This window comes from Diabrotica undecimpunctata, chromosome 7, assembly GCF_040954645.1.
Source record: "Diabrotica undecimpunctata isolate CICGRU chromosome 7, icDiaUnde3, whole genome shotgun sequence".
Classification (NCBI taxonomy): Eukaryota; Metazoa; Arthropoda; class Insecta; order Coleoptera; family Chrysomelidae; genus Diabrotica; species Diabrotica undecimpunctata.
The window spans coordinates 41839726-41855488 of NC_092809.1; the positions used below are offsets into that span (position 1 = coordinate 41839726).

General features: G+C 33.4%; 1 protein-coding gene across 2 annotated transcripts in view; it reads left to right on the forward strand.

Moving 5' to 3' along the window:
* LOC140445260 (uncharacterized) overlaps positions 1-15763 on the forward strand; it is a 92114-nt gene that overhangs the window by 56381 nt on the left and 19970 nt on the right. For both annotated transcript variants that reach the window (XM_072537178.1, XM_072537179.1), the window contains 4 exons: positions 1870-2208; positions 6280-7377; positions 10119-10295; positions 13911-14099. In XM_072537178.1, the coding sequence (XP_072393279.1) occupies positions 1870-2208; positions 6280-7377; positions 10119-10295; positions 13911-14099 (1803 nt within the window). The remainder of the gene's footprint in view (positions 1-1869; positions 2209-6279; positions 7378-10118; positions 10296-13910; positions 14100-15763) is intronic.

A 15763-nucleotide genomic window follows, 5' to 3' on the forward strand; every position in this document is an offset into this window, starting at 1 on the left:
GAGGATTTCTTAAACGCCGTCCAAATTTAAATAGTTTAGGGACCTTCTTGTGTTTTGTTGTCCAGGAAATCTATGTAAGCATTTCTTGATTTCTTTCTTTGTAGTTATCCTTCCCATTCCCTCCTTTATTCACTTACTTACGACCCAGCTCCCCAACCAAAACAATAGTGGCCGTTCGCAATGTTTCGGTTTGTTTGCTTACCCTATTCGTCATTGTCTCTTATTCTATTCAATTATTTTATCTAGCATGTAAGACGGTGCACGTTTAATCTGATATATCCCAATCGTAAGGTCTTTTAGGTATTCTAAATCAAAAATAAGAAAGTAGGCAAAATCATTATTATGAAGCCTTCTCCATTGACCATTTCTTCTAATTAGATTGTCAGTCTCAACACTAGCTTGTACCACATAAGAATTTAATAATATTTTTAATAATTGTTGAGCAGCTTTAGCTGTAGCACATTTTAAGTGGATTGGTGGGTGATACTTATTTAATCATGATTCAGCATTTTTTGTTTTATTAAATGGTGCTATTGCCCTGTTAAGGTCACTTATTTATTCTGCGTGAAAACGTGAGATGTATTGTGCCGCTCCCTCAGAACTTGTCGGTGTAATTGTTCCTCACTTCTCTGAAAGCGCTTTAGTAGTTTTCTGAAGATAAGGTGAAAATGTAGCTATGCTGGTATTGGATAAGTGTGCAGCATTTTTGAAAATATGATCATTTTTATCACTCTCTAGCAGCACATTTTCTATCGTTGTTCTTTAGGTTATCAAAGAGTTTTTGGCGGTTTTCTGAAGACAAAAATACAGTGCATCTATTTTTGAGCACTGATTTATATTCAGCGTCCAAATATGCATCAAGAAAATATGTCTCTGTTCTTTCATAGATCAAAATTTTCGTTCACTTGATTGTGAATAAGTGTGCTTGACGTACACTGAGCACCTGAATCCAATAACTTCAGAAGGCTGTAGCTTCAGAATAATAGTTTTTCAGACCTAGGTCCCATTGACTTTTTAATCTACGCATTAAGACCTATTATTGACTGAACTTTTGTTTAATTTAACCTAGACCGGTATTTCGTAAGGATAGTTGCGGGGTCCTTTTACAAAAAATTAATTTTTTATTTGAAAATCAAAACTATATAAATATGAATAGGTATATAATTGAAGGAGAGTAGTGAATATATTGAGAGAGCAAAACACACATTGCGGCATTGCCAGAAGACCATTACATCATATCTCCTTTGTTATTGGTACGATTGGAGCGTGTGATGTGTTAAATAAAAGGGAAGGATATATCGAAAATATTAAGATAGAAAAAATAAACAGGGCGACCACAAAAAGGGCATTACACAGTGTCAATATTATTGAACGTATAGTTTATACGAGATGTCATAGGGCAGTATGAATACAAATAGATTTACTATAAGACAAATTTTGATTTATTTACTTAAAGAAGACCTCTGGCTGAATACAAAATAAACAACAGATCGAATCCTAACATGCCACATAGCAAATGAAAGGGGAGTATATAACAAATATATTAAGATAAAAAAACAAACAAGGCGGCTACCAAAAGGGCACACAGTAAATTCATTATTAATGAACGTATAGCGACATACGAGATATCATAAAAATTTATTAAAAGTAGTTCTTAGCTACCTGTATCAAAGAGTGTCACCAAAAGGCTTTTTATTTGCTAATTTCTCTGGTCTAAAGGTAATGTTTAAAATAAAACCTATCGTAGTTTAACCAGTGTTATGTTTTATTTACATTTTTAGTAGATCCTAAGTTCATAAAGTTAACATCTATAATAGCTTAAGTATAAATTAACAGTACTTACTATTTCACATAGTTTATGTTTTCTAGGTTCTGGTATCAGTACTGCGCCAGTAAAAATTTCAGCAAAAAGCAAAAAAGGACCCATAGACTATGAAGCAAAGACAGGTGTTCCTTTGGCGAAATTGGAACGCGTTTGGGCTTATTTAACAGTAAAACAATTAGCCGATCAATATCGCACAACAGGAGATACTACTCTTGCCAAAATTGGCATGGAAATAGCTATGAATCATTCCTTAGTAACCGATTTTACTTCTTTGGTTGTGGTTAAACCAGATATGTCTGGTCAAACCGTGAAAATTGTGGATGCCTACCATGGGATATTTCCCACAATGCCTAGTGAATTACCAATGTGCAGCAACATCCAAAGTATGTATTTCAACAGGTACAGTAATCATTTAGTCGCTAAGAATATAAATTAGATATGATTGATACTTACTTGACATTTTAATGGGCAATAACCTTGGGTTCATTTTTTTTTGTAATACTGCATTAGGTTATTTTGTTCACTGGTACCTAATTCGTTTTAAACTACTATTTAACACTACATTGGTAATTTATTTTTTATAAAAAAAAATGAGCAGAAATATTGGTTTATTTCCAATAATAATATTGTTTTAAAAATCATTAAGTACAAAAACCATTTTAAAGCTGCTTTGTAGATTCTGAAAAGGTATGATATGATACAACACGATCTATGATCAAAAAGTACATGATAAAAGTTTTCAGGGTTGTATAATATTATTTAAGTATATTATAAACAAAAGTCTTTGTTCTGGTAGATAACAATGAGACCAATGAAATTTTTATTTGTGTGTTGTCTCCAACTTTGTTTAGCATAGACATAATGTATAACAATGCTTTGGAACGACATTGAGGATTTCAAATATAAATCTCGAACAACATGAAAATGACACAGTGATCATGGTTAAAAGTATCGAAGTCTGTCCAAATTATCTTACTGACGCCAAATCGCTATATCACTATTCAAAGTAAGTTATGTATATCGGCAGTTTTAAATACTTATGAATATTACATTTTAATTTATATTGTATTATTATATTGAATTATGTTGCAGTGTATTTATTGTATTATAATTTTTATATTAACAAAATAAACAATGAATTTTACTGCAGAGTATGTGTAAAATTTTTTTTGCGTTCAACTCCTTTTATACATATATAAAAATAAAAATATATATTTTCATTAAAATATTGATACAATCCTTCATTTACTATACTCCTATTACAGGTCAAATGTTTATATACAGCAAACGATGCACCATATACCTATATAACTAATTCTTTTTCTCTTTCTGCTCTCTCTTACCTATAGCATTATATATGTAATAATTGTGCAGATTGACTCCTATATAAATTTTTAACGGCGAACGCGTGTATAGAAGTATAACTTCTACCGGCAGTCCCACTGGACTGCCACACCCATTTTTTTTTTAAATATTATGTTTATATGGAGTTAAGCAATAATTGTTTGTGATGAAAAATACATTTACAAATATCTTTCTTGAAGGTGATTTCCGGAAAAGGAATCGAAACGTCAAACATTATTTAAAAATGTAATTTTAATTACAATCAATAATTGTGGCTTAACCGTATATAAACATAATAATAAACTTAGATATGCCAAAAGCAAACAATTTTAGAAGCTCATCAAAAATTTTTTACATAGGCAGTTACATCAAATCATTTACTAACGCAAAAAATTAATATAGCCATATCGGATCACTAATTTTAAAACTCTTTTTTAGGCATTACGCATATTTTGCCTAAACCAACTGCAGTATCAAATTGTTCATAGTTTAATTCTCCAAATAAGTCATTAAAAATAAAAATATTTTTATACTTAGTAAATCACCTCTCAGATTAAATATACGATTGAAGTCGGAAAACTGACATCAACTTGTAGCGGACATGTATTTGTAATTTTTAGTTAAAGATGGCATGTTCAGTTATTGCTAGATCTAGCAATAATCTACTGGCTAAATGGTTAAGTCACTTGTTTACAACGAATAGTAGTACACGCGGGATCTGTCGAAAAGAAGAGCATAATGAACATTTTCATAGGAGTTTATTGTTTTGCTGGAATCACTTCAGGATGTACAGTTCACCAAATATAGCTGAAAGTGTGAAATTTCCATTGCCTGCGCTAACCATGAAGTGAGAACGCACATACAAACGGTCTGGACCGTCAGTGCGAGTGCGAAGTCCGTCGTTTGACGAATGCGCATCATGATCGTCACGCGTTTTTACACTTTCAGCTATATTTGGTGGACTGTACTTTGTATCAATAATCGCGATATGCTCCAGTCACAAACTGTGCGTTTAATTTTTTATTTAACAAAAATCTGTCTATCTAATCTATTTTACTCAAAAAAATTTTTCCTTTTTGCGCCCATATTTTTGTTTTTCAATTTTACATAATATTTGACTAGCTATAAATTGAAATTTGATTGTTCATTGTTTAAAAAATGGCAATAATTGGGAAAAAGTACTAAAAAATAGAGTTTTCCCTTTAAATTTTTTCGACTCATTAAAAAAAACGTACAACCTTAATATTTTGCCCAGAAAAAACTTTTTAATACAACTGAAACGTTTAATAAAATTCGTTAGGATCGGTGTTTATTGTTGGATAGTAAACTAACTTATAAACTCAAACTGTATAGCATTTAATTATAAAAAGTAAAAATAACCTTACAAATGGTATATTATGTGCACATGCTTTTTTATGTATATACGACAAGTCTTGTCCCTGTGGTTGCGCATTAGCCGGAACCGGAAAATATCACTCTGTGGTACTCGTGCCATTTTGATAGCTTTACAAACACATAACATACAAACAGCACACACGTATTAAGTTAAGTATGAGTTGTGACGTAAACATCCTCCTCCCGTTGAAAGTGGTACCTTTCAAACACTCGTAGGAAGAGGATACTCTGGAAACTCCTCTTAATAATTTCCGTGGCAGTTTTGATGGTTGCCACTCTGGATATTCCGTCTGTGTCCTTGTGTAGTTTCAGAATTCTACCTAGTGGCCATAGTGTCGGTGAAGTACGGTGGTCTTTGATTAATACTAGCGAATTGTCCAATAGTTCTCCCTTGTTGGCCCTCCACTTGGTGCTACGCTGTAACTCAGTAATATAGTCCATCTTCCAGCGGTTAGAAAAATGTTGGGTCATTTGTTGTAGAAGCTGGTATCTATTCAGTATATTCAGATTAATGCCGGTCACATCTTGATCAGGAATAGATACTATAGGTCTTTCAATAAAAAAGTTAGCAGGGGTTAATGGTCATTAAGACCGACACGTAGAGGGCAGAGAAGACGATAATTCTAAATAGGGAGGTATAAAACTCAACTCTATATATTGTGAACGAGTTTCATTTATAATTGCCTCTCTATTCTGATCAAAGAATTGTTTCAATTCGCGATGCGCGCCTATAAAATTTGATTCGTTGTCTGAAAATATTTTTAAAGGTCTCCCTCGCCTCGAGACGAAACGACGCAGAGTTTGAATAAAGGATTCCGAAGACAGGATAGAGATTAACTCTAATGCACCACCTTCGTGGCTAAACAGATGAACAAACCGATATAACATTTTGATATATGACATCCCCTTCCTTTTCTATCTTTAATTTGAACAGGGCCGGCATAATCCACTCCCACTATGGTAAATGCGTCCGAAGGATTTACACGTTTTGAGGGTTAATCAGACATAAGGGGCTCAATAGTCTTAGCGTTTAACTTAAAACATTTGAGGCAATTTTTTACAGTTATTCGCTAAAGATTTCTGCCTGCTACGAGCCACTACTCTTCCCTTATAGCATTCAAAAGTGGTTGAGAGCTTGCGTGAAAGAGACGTTCCTGCTCTAAAGAAAACAGTATTTTAGTAAAATGATGCCTTGAATGTAGCAATATGGGATTTTTTTGTTAAATTAAGAGTGTCTTAACGTGCCGCCAACTCGAAGAATATTGTTTGTGTCCAAGAAGAGAGCAAGACCTACTAATGAATTACTTATGTTTTCAACTTTATTGATCCTTATAATAGCTATTTCATTTTTAATCATTTTGGCCCAGTCTAACCAACGTTTCTAAAGCAATCATAAGTTCTTGTACCTCTAGAAGTCCGTGTCTTTTATTTTCTTTATTTAAGCAATTGTATTTAAAACGAAAAATGTAAGCAACTGATCTTGGCATTCTAGAAAATTTAGCACAAGGTTTGCGTCTGGCACATATCTGATCCCGCTTTAAATGTATAAACTAGTACAGGTAATAGAAAAAGTAGTAAAAAGCATTTCAATGTATTCAATGGGTACTAAGAGCCCTTTAAGATTTAAGCTAAAAATGATGCAATGCATAAGTTTATGTATTTCTGTATAGTTTGTGTTTGTATTTATTTATATAAAATTTATTTTTCATTTACAGATTACATTGCACAATTTAGCTCAACAAATCCTACAACTACTACTACCACTACTACAACAACAACAACTACTACTACTACAAAACCTACTACGACTACTACAAAACGTACTACGACTACTACAAAACCTACTACTACTACTACAAAACCTACTACTACTACTACTACAAAACCTACTACTACTACTACGAAACCTACTACGACTACTACAAAACCTACTACTACTACTACTACAAAACCTACTACTACTACTACGAAACCTACTACTACTACTACAAAACCTACTACGACTACTACAAAACCTACTACTAGTACAAAACCTACTACGACTACTACAAAACCTACGACGACTACTACAAAACCTACTACGACTACTACAAAACCTACTACTACTACTACTACAAAACCTACTACTACTACTACGAAACCTACTACTACTACTACAAAACCTACTACGACTACTACAAAACCTACTACTAGTACAAAACCTACCACGACTACTACAAAACCTACTACGACTACTACAAAACCTACTATTACTACAAAACCTACTACGACTACTACAAAACCTACTACTACTACTACTACTACAAAACCTACTACTACTACTACGAAACCTACTACGACTACTACAAAACCTACTACTACTACAAAACCTACTACTACTACAAAACCTACTACGACTACTACAAAACCTACTACTACTACTACAAAACGTACTACTACTACAAAACCTACTACGACTACTACAAAACCTACTACTACTACAAAACCTACTACGACTACTACAAAACCTACTACTACTACTACAAAACCTACTACTACTACAAAACCTACTACGACTACTACAAAACCTACTACTACTACTACTACAAAACCTACTACGACCACTACAAAACCTACTACTACCACTACAAAACGTACTACTACTACTACAAAATCTACTACTACTACAAAACCTACTACTACTACTACAGTAACCACCTCAACTACTACTCAAAAGCTTACCTGTCAGAAATCCACATATGGTTGCTGCCATGATGGTGTAACGTTTGCGTTTGGACCTAATTTTGATGGATGTGACCCTATTCCTAAAGCTGGTAATATTTTTCACCATGAGGTGTATCATTCTACTTTTTTTCTGCTTATATTATTATAGAGTATACAGTAATCGAGTATTGACTATTTCAAAAAAATATGCAATAAAATAAAAACAACGAAGGCGGTCGATTAATGTTATTGTTTTCCATATGTACTACTAACATACGTGTACTCTATTCCTGGAGGCTAACACAAAAATTAAAGAAATAACAGAATATACGATGGTTGAATATGAACATATAAAAAGGCTGTAAACGAGGCTGTGTAAAAACCTTCAGAAAAAACAAGATCCAAGAACAAATGAATTGGTAAAACCAGGAAATCGAAGAGAAGATAAAAAAAAAGAAACAGTTTAAAAAGTATTGCAAAATGAAGGCGGTCAAACAAAAATACAATATAACAAGTTTAATAGAAAGGTAAAACGAGAAGTAATCAGAAAAAAAAAGACCTGATAAAAAAGTAGGAACACTTAGGCAACCATCTTCGAGGCACAAAGGTTTCAGCAGCATGCAGAGCTATACAGATTGTTAAAATAACTACTAAAAACAACTTTAGATTACGTTTGGTATCTGACGAAATATAAATAAAGGACTTCAAGGAATTGCTGTCGAAAAAAAGAGAAATACAAAAAGGGGGACAAAGCGATCCGATTTCTCTAAAGTTATGTATACCGGCTTTAGAGTTTGTTTTCAAACAGCTTAACTAGAAGCAAAAATGTTAGATGTCATAATTAGTAGCGAACTCAACCAGCTACATCTTTTAAAATTAAGAAATGTTTTAGAAAGAATAGGCTTGAAAATGAATTTAGCAAAGACGAGTATCTAGCTTTTGGAGAAAGTGTCAATTACCGCGGGGGAGGAATGGGTGGTAGAATATGTTTATTTGGGTCATCTAATAAAGTTGAGCAGAGCAACATAGTGTGCAGTGGAACATTTTATGGTGGAAATAACTTAAAAAGCTCTCTTTTGCAGATCTTTTTGCAGAAGTATCGTAAAAGTAAAAAAGTAAAAGACGTAATACAACGCGCTGCTTCAATGTAGTGATTTGGAGTAGGCTATATGCCGCACAAGATGATACCAGGTGGACTAAACAGATCGTACAGTAAAGTTTTGGGCACATAAGAGAGGTTTGGGTTGACCTCAACACCATGGCACCTGCTGAAAAAAGAAGACAAAAGGACTGACCTGATTTACTTGGTAAATTTGGTTACTTAAGCTGAGTTACTTAACCTGAGTATCGATCCTGACCAGGGTCTCGAGCATGATCGGTACTCAGCTTAAGTAACCAAATTGGCGTTGGTGCATGATTAGTTCTATAAATTTTTATTCGTATAGACTCATGATCCGTGAAGGTAAAGTAAATCTCATTCTAATGTGTTGGCGCTTTTTTCGATAGATTGTAGTTGACGTATATGTCAAAATTAAGACTGAATGATTGGCAAATATTCGTTTGAACCAATGCAACGGCAACTTTTATCTAAATGATACATTAATCTCCACGATGCTATTAATGCCGATGGTGACCCAAACAACGTTAAATGTATGTCTGAGGATGTTTTGCATCCTGTGAAATATCAAACTTTGAATGCTACAGTGCAAATGACTGTAGAAATTTACAATTACACATTGATCACGATAGAAGACATGTGTTATTGTTGGTAAATAAAGTATTGTCATGTTTGGGCATAATGTCGCCTAATCAATGTATGCTTAATGCCTTTAATCACAAGTGATAAAGGGTACTGTTCGACATTGAAGTATTGGTCGTAGTTCGTACAAATGTTTCACAATAATTCTATCAACTGCAAAGGATTGCGTAAGATACTTTGATAGAAGCTGTGAACATTAGATCTGGTAAAATATACTTTCTCGATGCTCCAGGAGGGACGGAAAAACAAACCTGATTTCCTTGTTATGGGTGAGAATCAGATTGGAAAATCAAGTAACTCTAGCATTTGAATATATGCAACTTTATTAGAAAGTGGAAGAAGTGCACATTTTGACAGAATTTTAAAAGATAGTAGTAACAACCCAAACATTTTTGGTAAAGCCATGATTTTATTGTCAGGTGATTATTGTTAGACTCTTCCAATTGTTCCCCGATTAACTTCTAGGGACGAACCAAACGCGTGCCCAACATGATCCAACATGCTAGTGTTTTTGTAACAAGATTAAAATACAATGTGTTTTCGAACCAGTTGTAAGACATTGAAAATGATAAAGTACTTATTACCATCTGGACACAAATTTCTTTTACTTCATAAAGTCTAATTCAGCGTGTTGTCCGAGTATAGCGCAACAGTTTACTAACCATAATTGGCTTGAAAAAGTTGGTGAATAATGTCATTTATGCAACGATCATCAAGGAAAAATAGAAAGAAGAGGAAGTCTTGATCCCTTGAATACCGATGATTCCAACATACTTACCACTTGATTTTAAGCGACCAACGTGCGTTTGGCTTTTGAAACAATAATAAACAAATTGCAAGTTAATCCTTGGAAGCTTGCTGAATCAACTTGATGTTTCGCACATAGACAATTATACGTTGCATGTTCGCGCGTAAGAAAACAGTCATATTTGTATATTTACGTACAGTAAAAAAAACCAAAAATATTGTTTATTAACAGCAAGCATTAAATTTATTCATCTTTTTTATACATAATATGTTTTTTAAGTATTTTTTTGTTTTGCTTTAATATTTAAACACACACTTTTTAATATAAACAGTCTTATTTTTTAGAAAATTGCCCTTTACCCCAAGATAGTGGAAAGTGTGGCCACTTTGACGTTAAATATTATTATAGCACTAGTAGACATCAGTGCAGATCGTTTAAATATAGCGGATGTGGTGGAAATGATAACAGATTTGCAAGTAAACAATCATGCGAAGAAACTTGCGTGAATCCAAAAGCTGGAGGTAAGAAATATGTAAATAGGCAGTTGTAGAAACTAGTATAGTATAGTATATATATTATAGTATACTCGAGAATAAAATAAGACTGGCGATCAGTAAACTCATGTATAACAAAGCACCAGGTCCAGATGTGATAACAGCAGAAATGTTTAAAACTAGAGAAAAAAACCGGAATTAAATTGCTTCACTTGCTCTGTAACAAAATATGGCATTCTAAGCAATGCAATGGTCTAACGACTGCACAAAATCTATAATACCGACAATACATAAACAATTCAGGTTCCATAAATGCGACAACTATATTATCATCTCTCTTATCTCACATGCCAACAAAATAATGCTACACATAATCAATCATTGAGAGACTGCAAACATCTTCTCAACATAAGGCAAATAATAAAAAAAATCTAAGTAATTCAATATCTCAATGTTTGATCGATTATAGCAAAGCGTTCGAAAGTGTCGAATGGCAACACTTACGGTAGATACTAAAAGAAGAAGGCCTACCATAACACTTCATTTCGCTTACAACTGAATATACTATACGAACACACTACTGGAACCGTTAAAGTAGTTGAAACACTCTCAAACGAATTCTATCCAGAACAAGATGTTAAGAGTATATTATAAGAAGAACGCTTAAAGAATGGGAAAAGGGTATCTCAATAAATGGCCGAAAAATAAACAACCTACGTGTTGCAAACGACAAAGCCCTTTTCGAAAATAGTCAAAAAGAGTTATTTGATCTCATACATATTTGGATCAAAGAGAAAAATCATGATAATGGATAGACTACATAACAATCATCTACAAATAACCATGAATGACCGGTTTGAGGTTGTGAGGTTATATTTTTATCTGGTATCATTGATCATAAAGACAGGTCACTACATGAAGAAATGAAACGTAGATGTGATCTAGCAAAAGACGCCCTAGGAAAGATGGCCATCATATGAAAGAACTCTTAAATTTTACGAACTCTAAAGATGAGTTTAACCAAATACTTAATATTCCAAATGTTGACATACGGATGTGAATCTTAAACCCTACAAAGAGCTGAAAGAAGAAAGATAGACGCCACTGAAATGTTCTGTTGGAGAAGAGTGCAACCATAAGTCTGTGGACCGACTAAAGGACAAATACTTTAATTTTTAATGAGCTAAGAGTCATCAAACGGCTATCGGTTATAACTTTTTTTTTGTAAGGGGTCGGTTACTCCTTGCACATGTAGCACATTTCTACACCAAGCGTTTAAATTGTCGCAACTATTCATTCAATAAAACCGTTCCCGAATTTACTAAAGGGTTTTCTTTACACCAAAATGCTCTCCTAATGGGCTGTCGTCTAACTGACAAAGTAAAACCATCTTTTATGATAAAAAAGTCCCACTGGACTCAACACGTTTTAACTACAGAGCATAAGTTTGATACTTCTTGCCATGACGGTCGACCAATTTCCTCTTTCCATGTGCGAATTTGATATAAAACTGGATTTTTCTCTTGTTCTTGTCCGATCTTAGTAGGCGTCCACCCCTCGTTGACAACCGTTGCTCTTGCTGTTTTCTTGAATTCTGTTTTATTGCAATGGGAACATTTCGCTCTGCTGGGTACGGGCTTCTAAAGAGAGACTCAGCTTTCCTGTGGCTAACTGAGTCGTTTAATCCATCTAGCTATCTAACTGCATTCGTGTCCTATCTATATATTTGACGGCGACGAAAAAGACATCGGCCAGCGTCTTATGACGAGTAATCGCAGTGTTATCTGCATTTCATGATTACAAAGACCAACAATAAATATATGAATAGCCAATTTTTCCATCATCGTGTTCCAACATCTGTTGGATAAGAAGATCGCACTAACCAAGCAATATCTACCTTATATTCTTGAAAAGCCGCGACTCGCTTTTGTCTTCCATTTTTCAACTGTAACTGGTAGACATGCTTCAAGTGTTCATAACCATATCACATGTCTAGTCTCTTCTTAAGTTGCTCGAAATCGTCTGTCTTCTTTACGGCTATGATCTAAATCACATCCAAAACATCTTCTCAAACATACTTTTGTTTTTTGGATCATCCATTTGCTTTAGCAGCTGATTCGAACTGTTTTATGTAGTTATTCATAACGATTTTTTGTCGAAAGTTTGGACTCGTCTTTTGTCTCTACTGTATTTCATCGAATTTCTCTATCTGCTGTCCATGTTTCCTTTATCTTCTCTTCATTGTCTTTTGGTTTCTGTTCAAAAAAGGAAGTAGTTTTAATTTTTTTATCTTTTCTTAATAATACGAAATATCGGCAGCAACTTTGATTGAAGGTTTCCAAAAGAGATGTTAGCAGAAACTGTACTTTGCAGAGAAGAAAGTTCGTTAGAAACTTTATTTTTTAAAGAAACAATATTCGTAGAGACTTTGGACATATCACAAGAACCTTTGCTTTTCAACAATGTGATATCACCAGAAACTTTGTCTTCTAAAGATGTAATATCACCAAAAACTTTGGCCACGTCGGAACAAACTTTCGAAATTGTCGTAATGACAGTCTATTTTATTTTGTTGACCCTTCATTTTGTTTCTGATAACTTTATAATATATACCATCTATTTTGGTATTTTCTCTTCTATTTCACAATATTTATTTGTTATTCCTTGTACATTTCACAAAAGACAAAAGTTAATAGTTTATAGATGTAGTGTAGAGGCTGAATTGCTTATCCATTCTGGCTTCCAACCGCCAAGGGTTTGGAATCGCTGTTTATTTTCTTAGCCGATGTGTTTCAATTTTATGGCTACAAAAATTTGCGTTCCACCCTCTCTCGTATGCTGCATAACGTATACCCATTGTATGTCATAAACCCAGTGGTTACCTGAGACATTGTGTCTTCATATACGTGAGAGTAGAATTTGCTGGCAGAGGTGGGTTTTATTTCTAAAGGTCTCAATTAATTCATTATAATCGGTTGGGTATTTTTTAGAGTTTTATTACAATAGGTAAATGACACTTCCCCTTGCTTTCAAAAACAACAAAACTGAATATTTATAGAGAATTAATTAGACCACAATTGTCACCTGAGGTGCTGAAACAATATAATTAGGTATCACAGAGAGAAAAATTATTTGAAGAATAGGTCTAATAAACTAAGGTAATGGTAAATTTATAAAATTGGTAAACCGAAAAATAAGGAAAACTTCTAAAGAGTCCAATACCTCATTGGATTTATCAAGATTGGATCGGACATCTAGAAGTAAAGATCAAAAACCAGGCATTAAAAGAAATATATAAAATAAATACTAGTAGAGGTAAACCTAGAGGTAATAATATCCGAGAAGTAATAAGGTAAGATAATTAAGGAGTTTGGTGAACCTGAAAGATCCAAAATTTAATTCAAGGTTGTTATTTAACAAAAATATTAAAAATATCTATTACAATTTTTATTATTTTGATAGCACTGTAAAAAAGTATTGTATGCAACATATACAGCCTTTTTTGTCATGGAATTGTGCATCCCTAACGTCTCGTGCTATCAACATATTTTGTGGAACAAAACGTGTTTTTATGTGCTTATTGCATAAATTGCTACACTATGCTCTGTCATAAAAGTTACCTCTGTATTTTTTTTATTCTAGAACGATGCAAACTTCCAATATCTTTAGGTAGATGTAATCAGATGATACTTCAATGGTTTTACGATAAAACCAAACAAACATGTGTAAAACACATGTATGGTGGTTGTTATGGCAATAACAATAGGTTTCAAACTAAGGAAGATTGTTTAAAATTGTGCAACGTGGGCATGTATATAAAAATGTTAAAAGGTAAGTTGACTAATACAAAAACTTTTTAGAATCCTACTATATCTCATATCTTATTATATAACCACCTATTACGCTAAACAACAAAATGTTGAAAACGGAACCAAAATGAACCAGACCATAATTGATATATATATATATATATATATATATATATATATATATATATATATATATATATATATATATATATTAAACCTAGAGCTAAGTTTAATACTATTAAAGGGATTAATATTAAACATAACAGTCCTCCTGGTTAAACCGCGACGAATATTATTGCGCCGAGCTTTCGACATCCTCTTCGATGTCTTTTTCAAGGCTTCCGAGGTCTCAGTCGCCCAAGCCCCCAGACACTACTACACTGATCACTAACCAATGCATTACTGGTACTGGTAATAGAGGACGGTTCATTTATACCGTCGATGGTAACGTGGTTTGGGTGGAGGTTCGCGTGGGGGTTAGCGTGGGGATTAACGCGGGTATTGGCGAGGACGATGTTTTCTTTATAAGAAGTCTCCAAGTCGAAGGTAACCGTATGCCGTGATCTCTTTTATTGAGAAAATTTGGCCTTTTTTCGATCTCTATGGCTTCTCGGATAATTCTTGGTTTATAGAAGCGGATGGGGGCTATGGTTCTGGAGTTTTCAAAATCACAAAAATCGCAAAAAAAAACAAGTCGCAAAATCAATTTTGTGACCTGTATGAAGATGGTGTAGACATATGAGCTAAAATTGAGTTGAAAGTGCGAACAGAAATGGAATGTTCATAAATCCTATTTTGGATTCTGCGATTTGTTTAGCCTATATAGGATCGGGGGCAGTCTGCACAAGAGTTGAGTTTCTAAGAGTTAATAGAAACTCAAAGCCTCCTTCTCCGAACATTACTCAATCCGAGAAAAAGCCCTGAAAATTTCATAAAATAAGCGGAGATGTGCCAAACACGTATATGGAATGTTACTTTGGTGCGAAATTCATATTCCGAATGTTAAATATTCGTAGAGCAAAAAAGACGACTTTTTATTAAAATCAGTTAAAAAGGGACTGATTTTAAAATATTTGTAATATATGATTAAAGAAAACTAAAACAATGCAATAGAAAATAAAACAAAATATATTTAAGTAAATTATCAAATTTTCTAAATGTTTAAAATTTAATATTAGGCGATATTCAATGTCCTTTGCCATGTTTAGTACCTAATAAAAGCATACATTGCTATTTAAAAACATTCAATTGTTTTTCGTTACTAATTTGTATTTTGTAGTAAAAACAATTGTTAAATAACATTTATATATAAATTTTTTTGTATACAGTCGTTATTTACCGAGATATATACTATATTTCATACGTAATGGGAAATATTCAGATCGCATTTATTTAAGGACGGTTTGCCAGGTATTATGACAGTAAACTTATAGCAAATCCAGAAATTAATCCAAGATATCGTACAGTGTAGCATTGGCATAATATATGGAGAATTAAACATTTGGGTAAAATTACTGAGCTTTTCGGATTTTTTTTTAAATGAAACAAAAAGTTGAGGTTTATGAAGCAAAAGGAGTTTTAGTAAAATATAATAAAAACCCGTTTGCCTTCATTGTTGTAACACCTATTATGCAACATGCACACAATCTTCCATTTGCAAAAGATATTGTTTTTAGAGATACTACA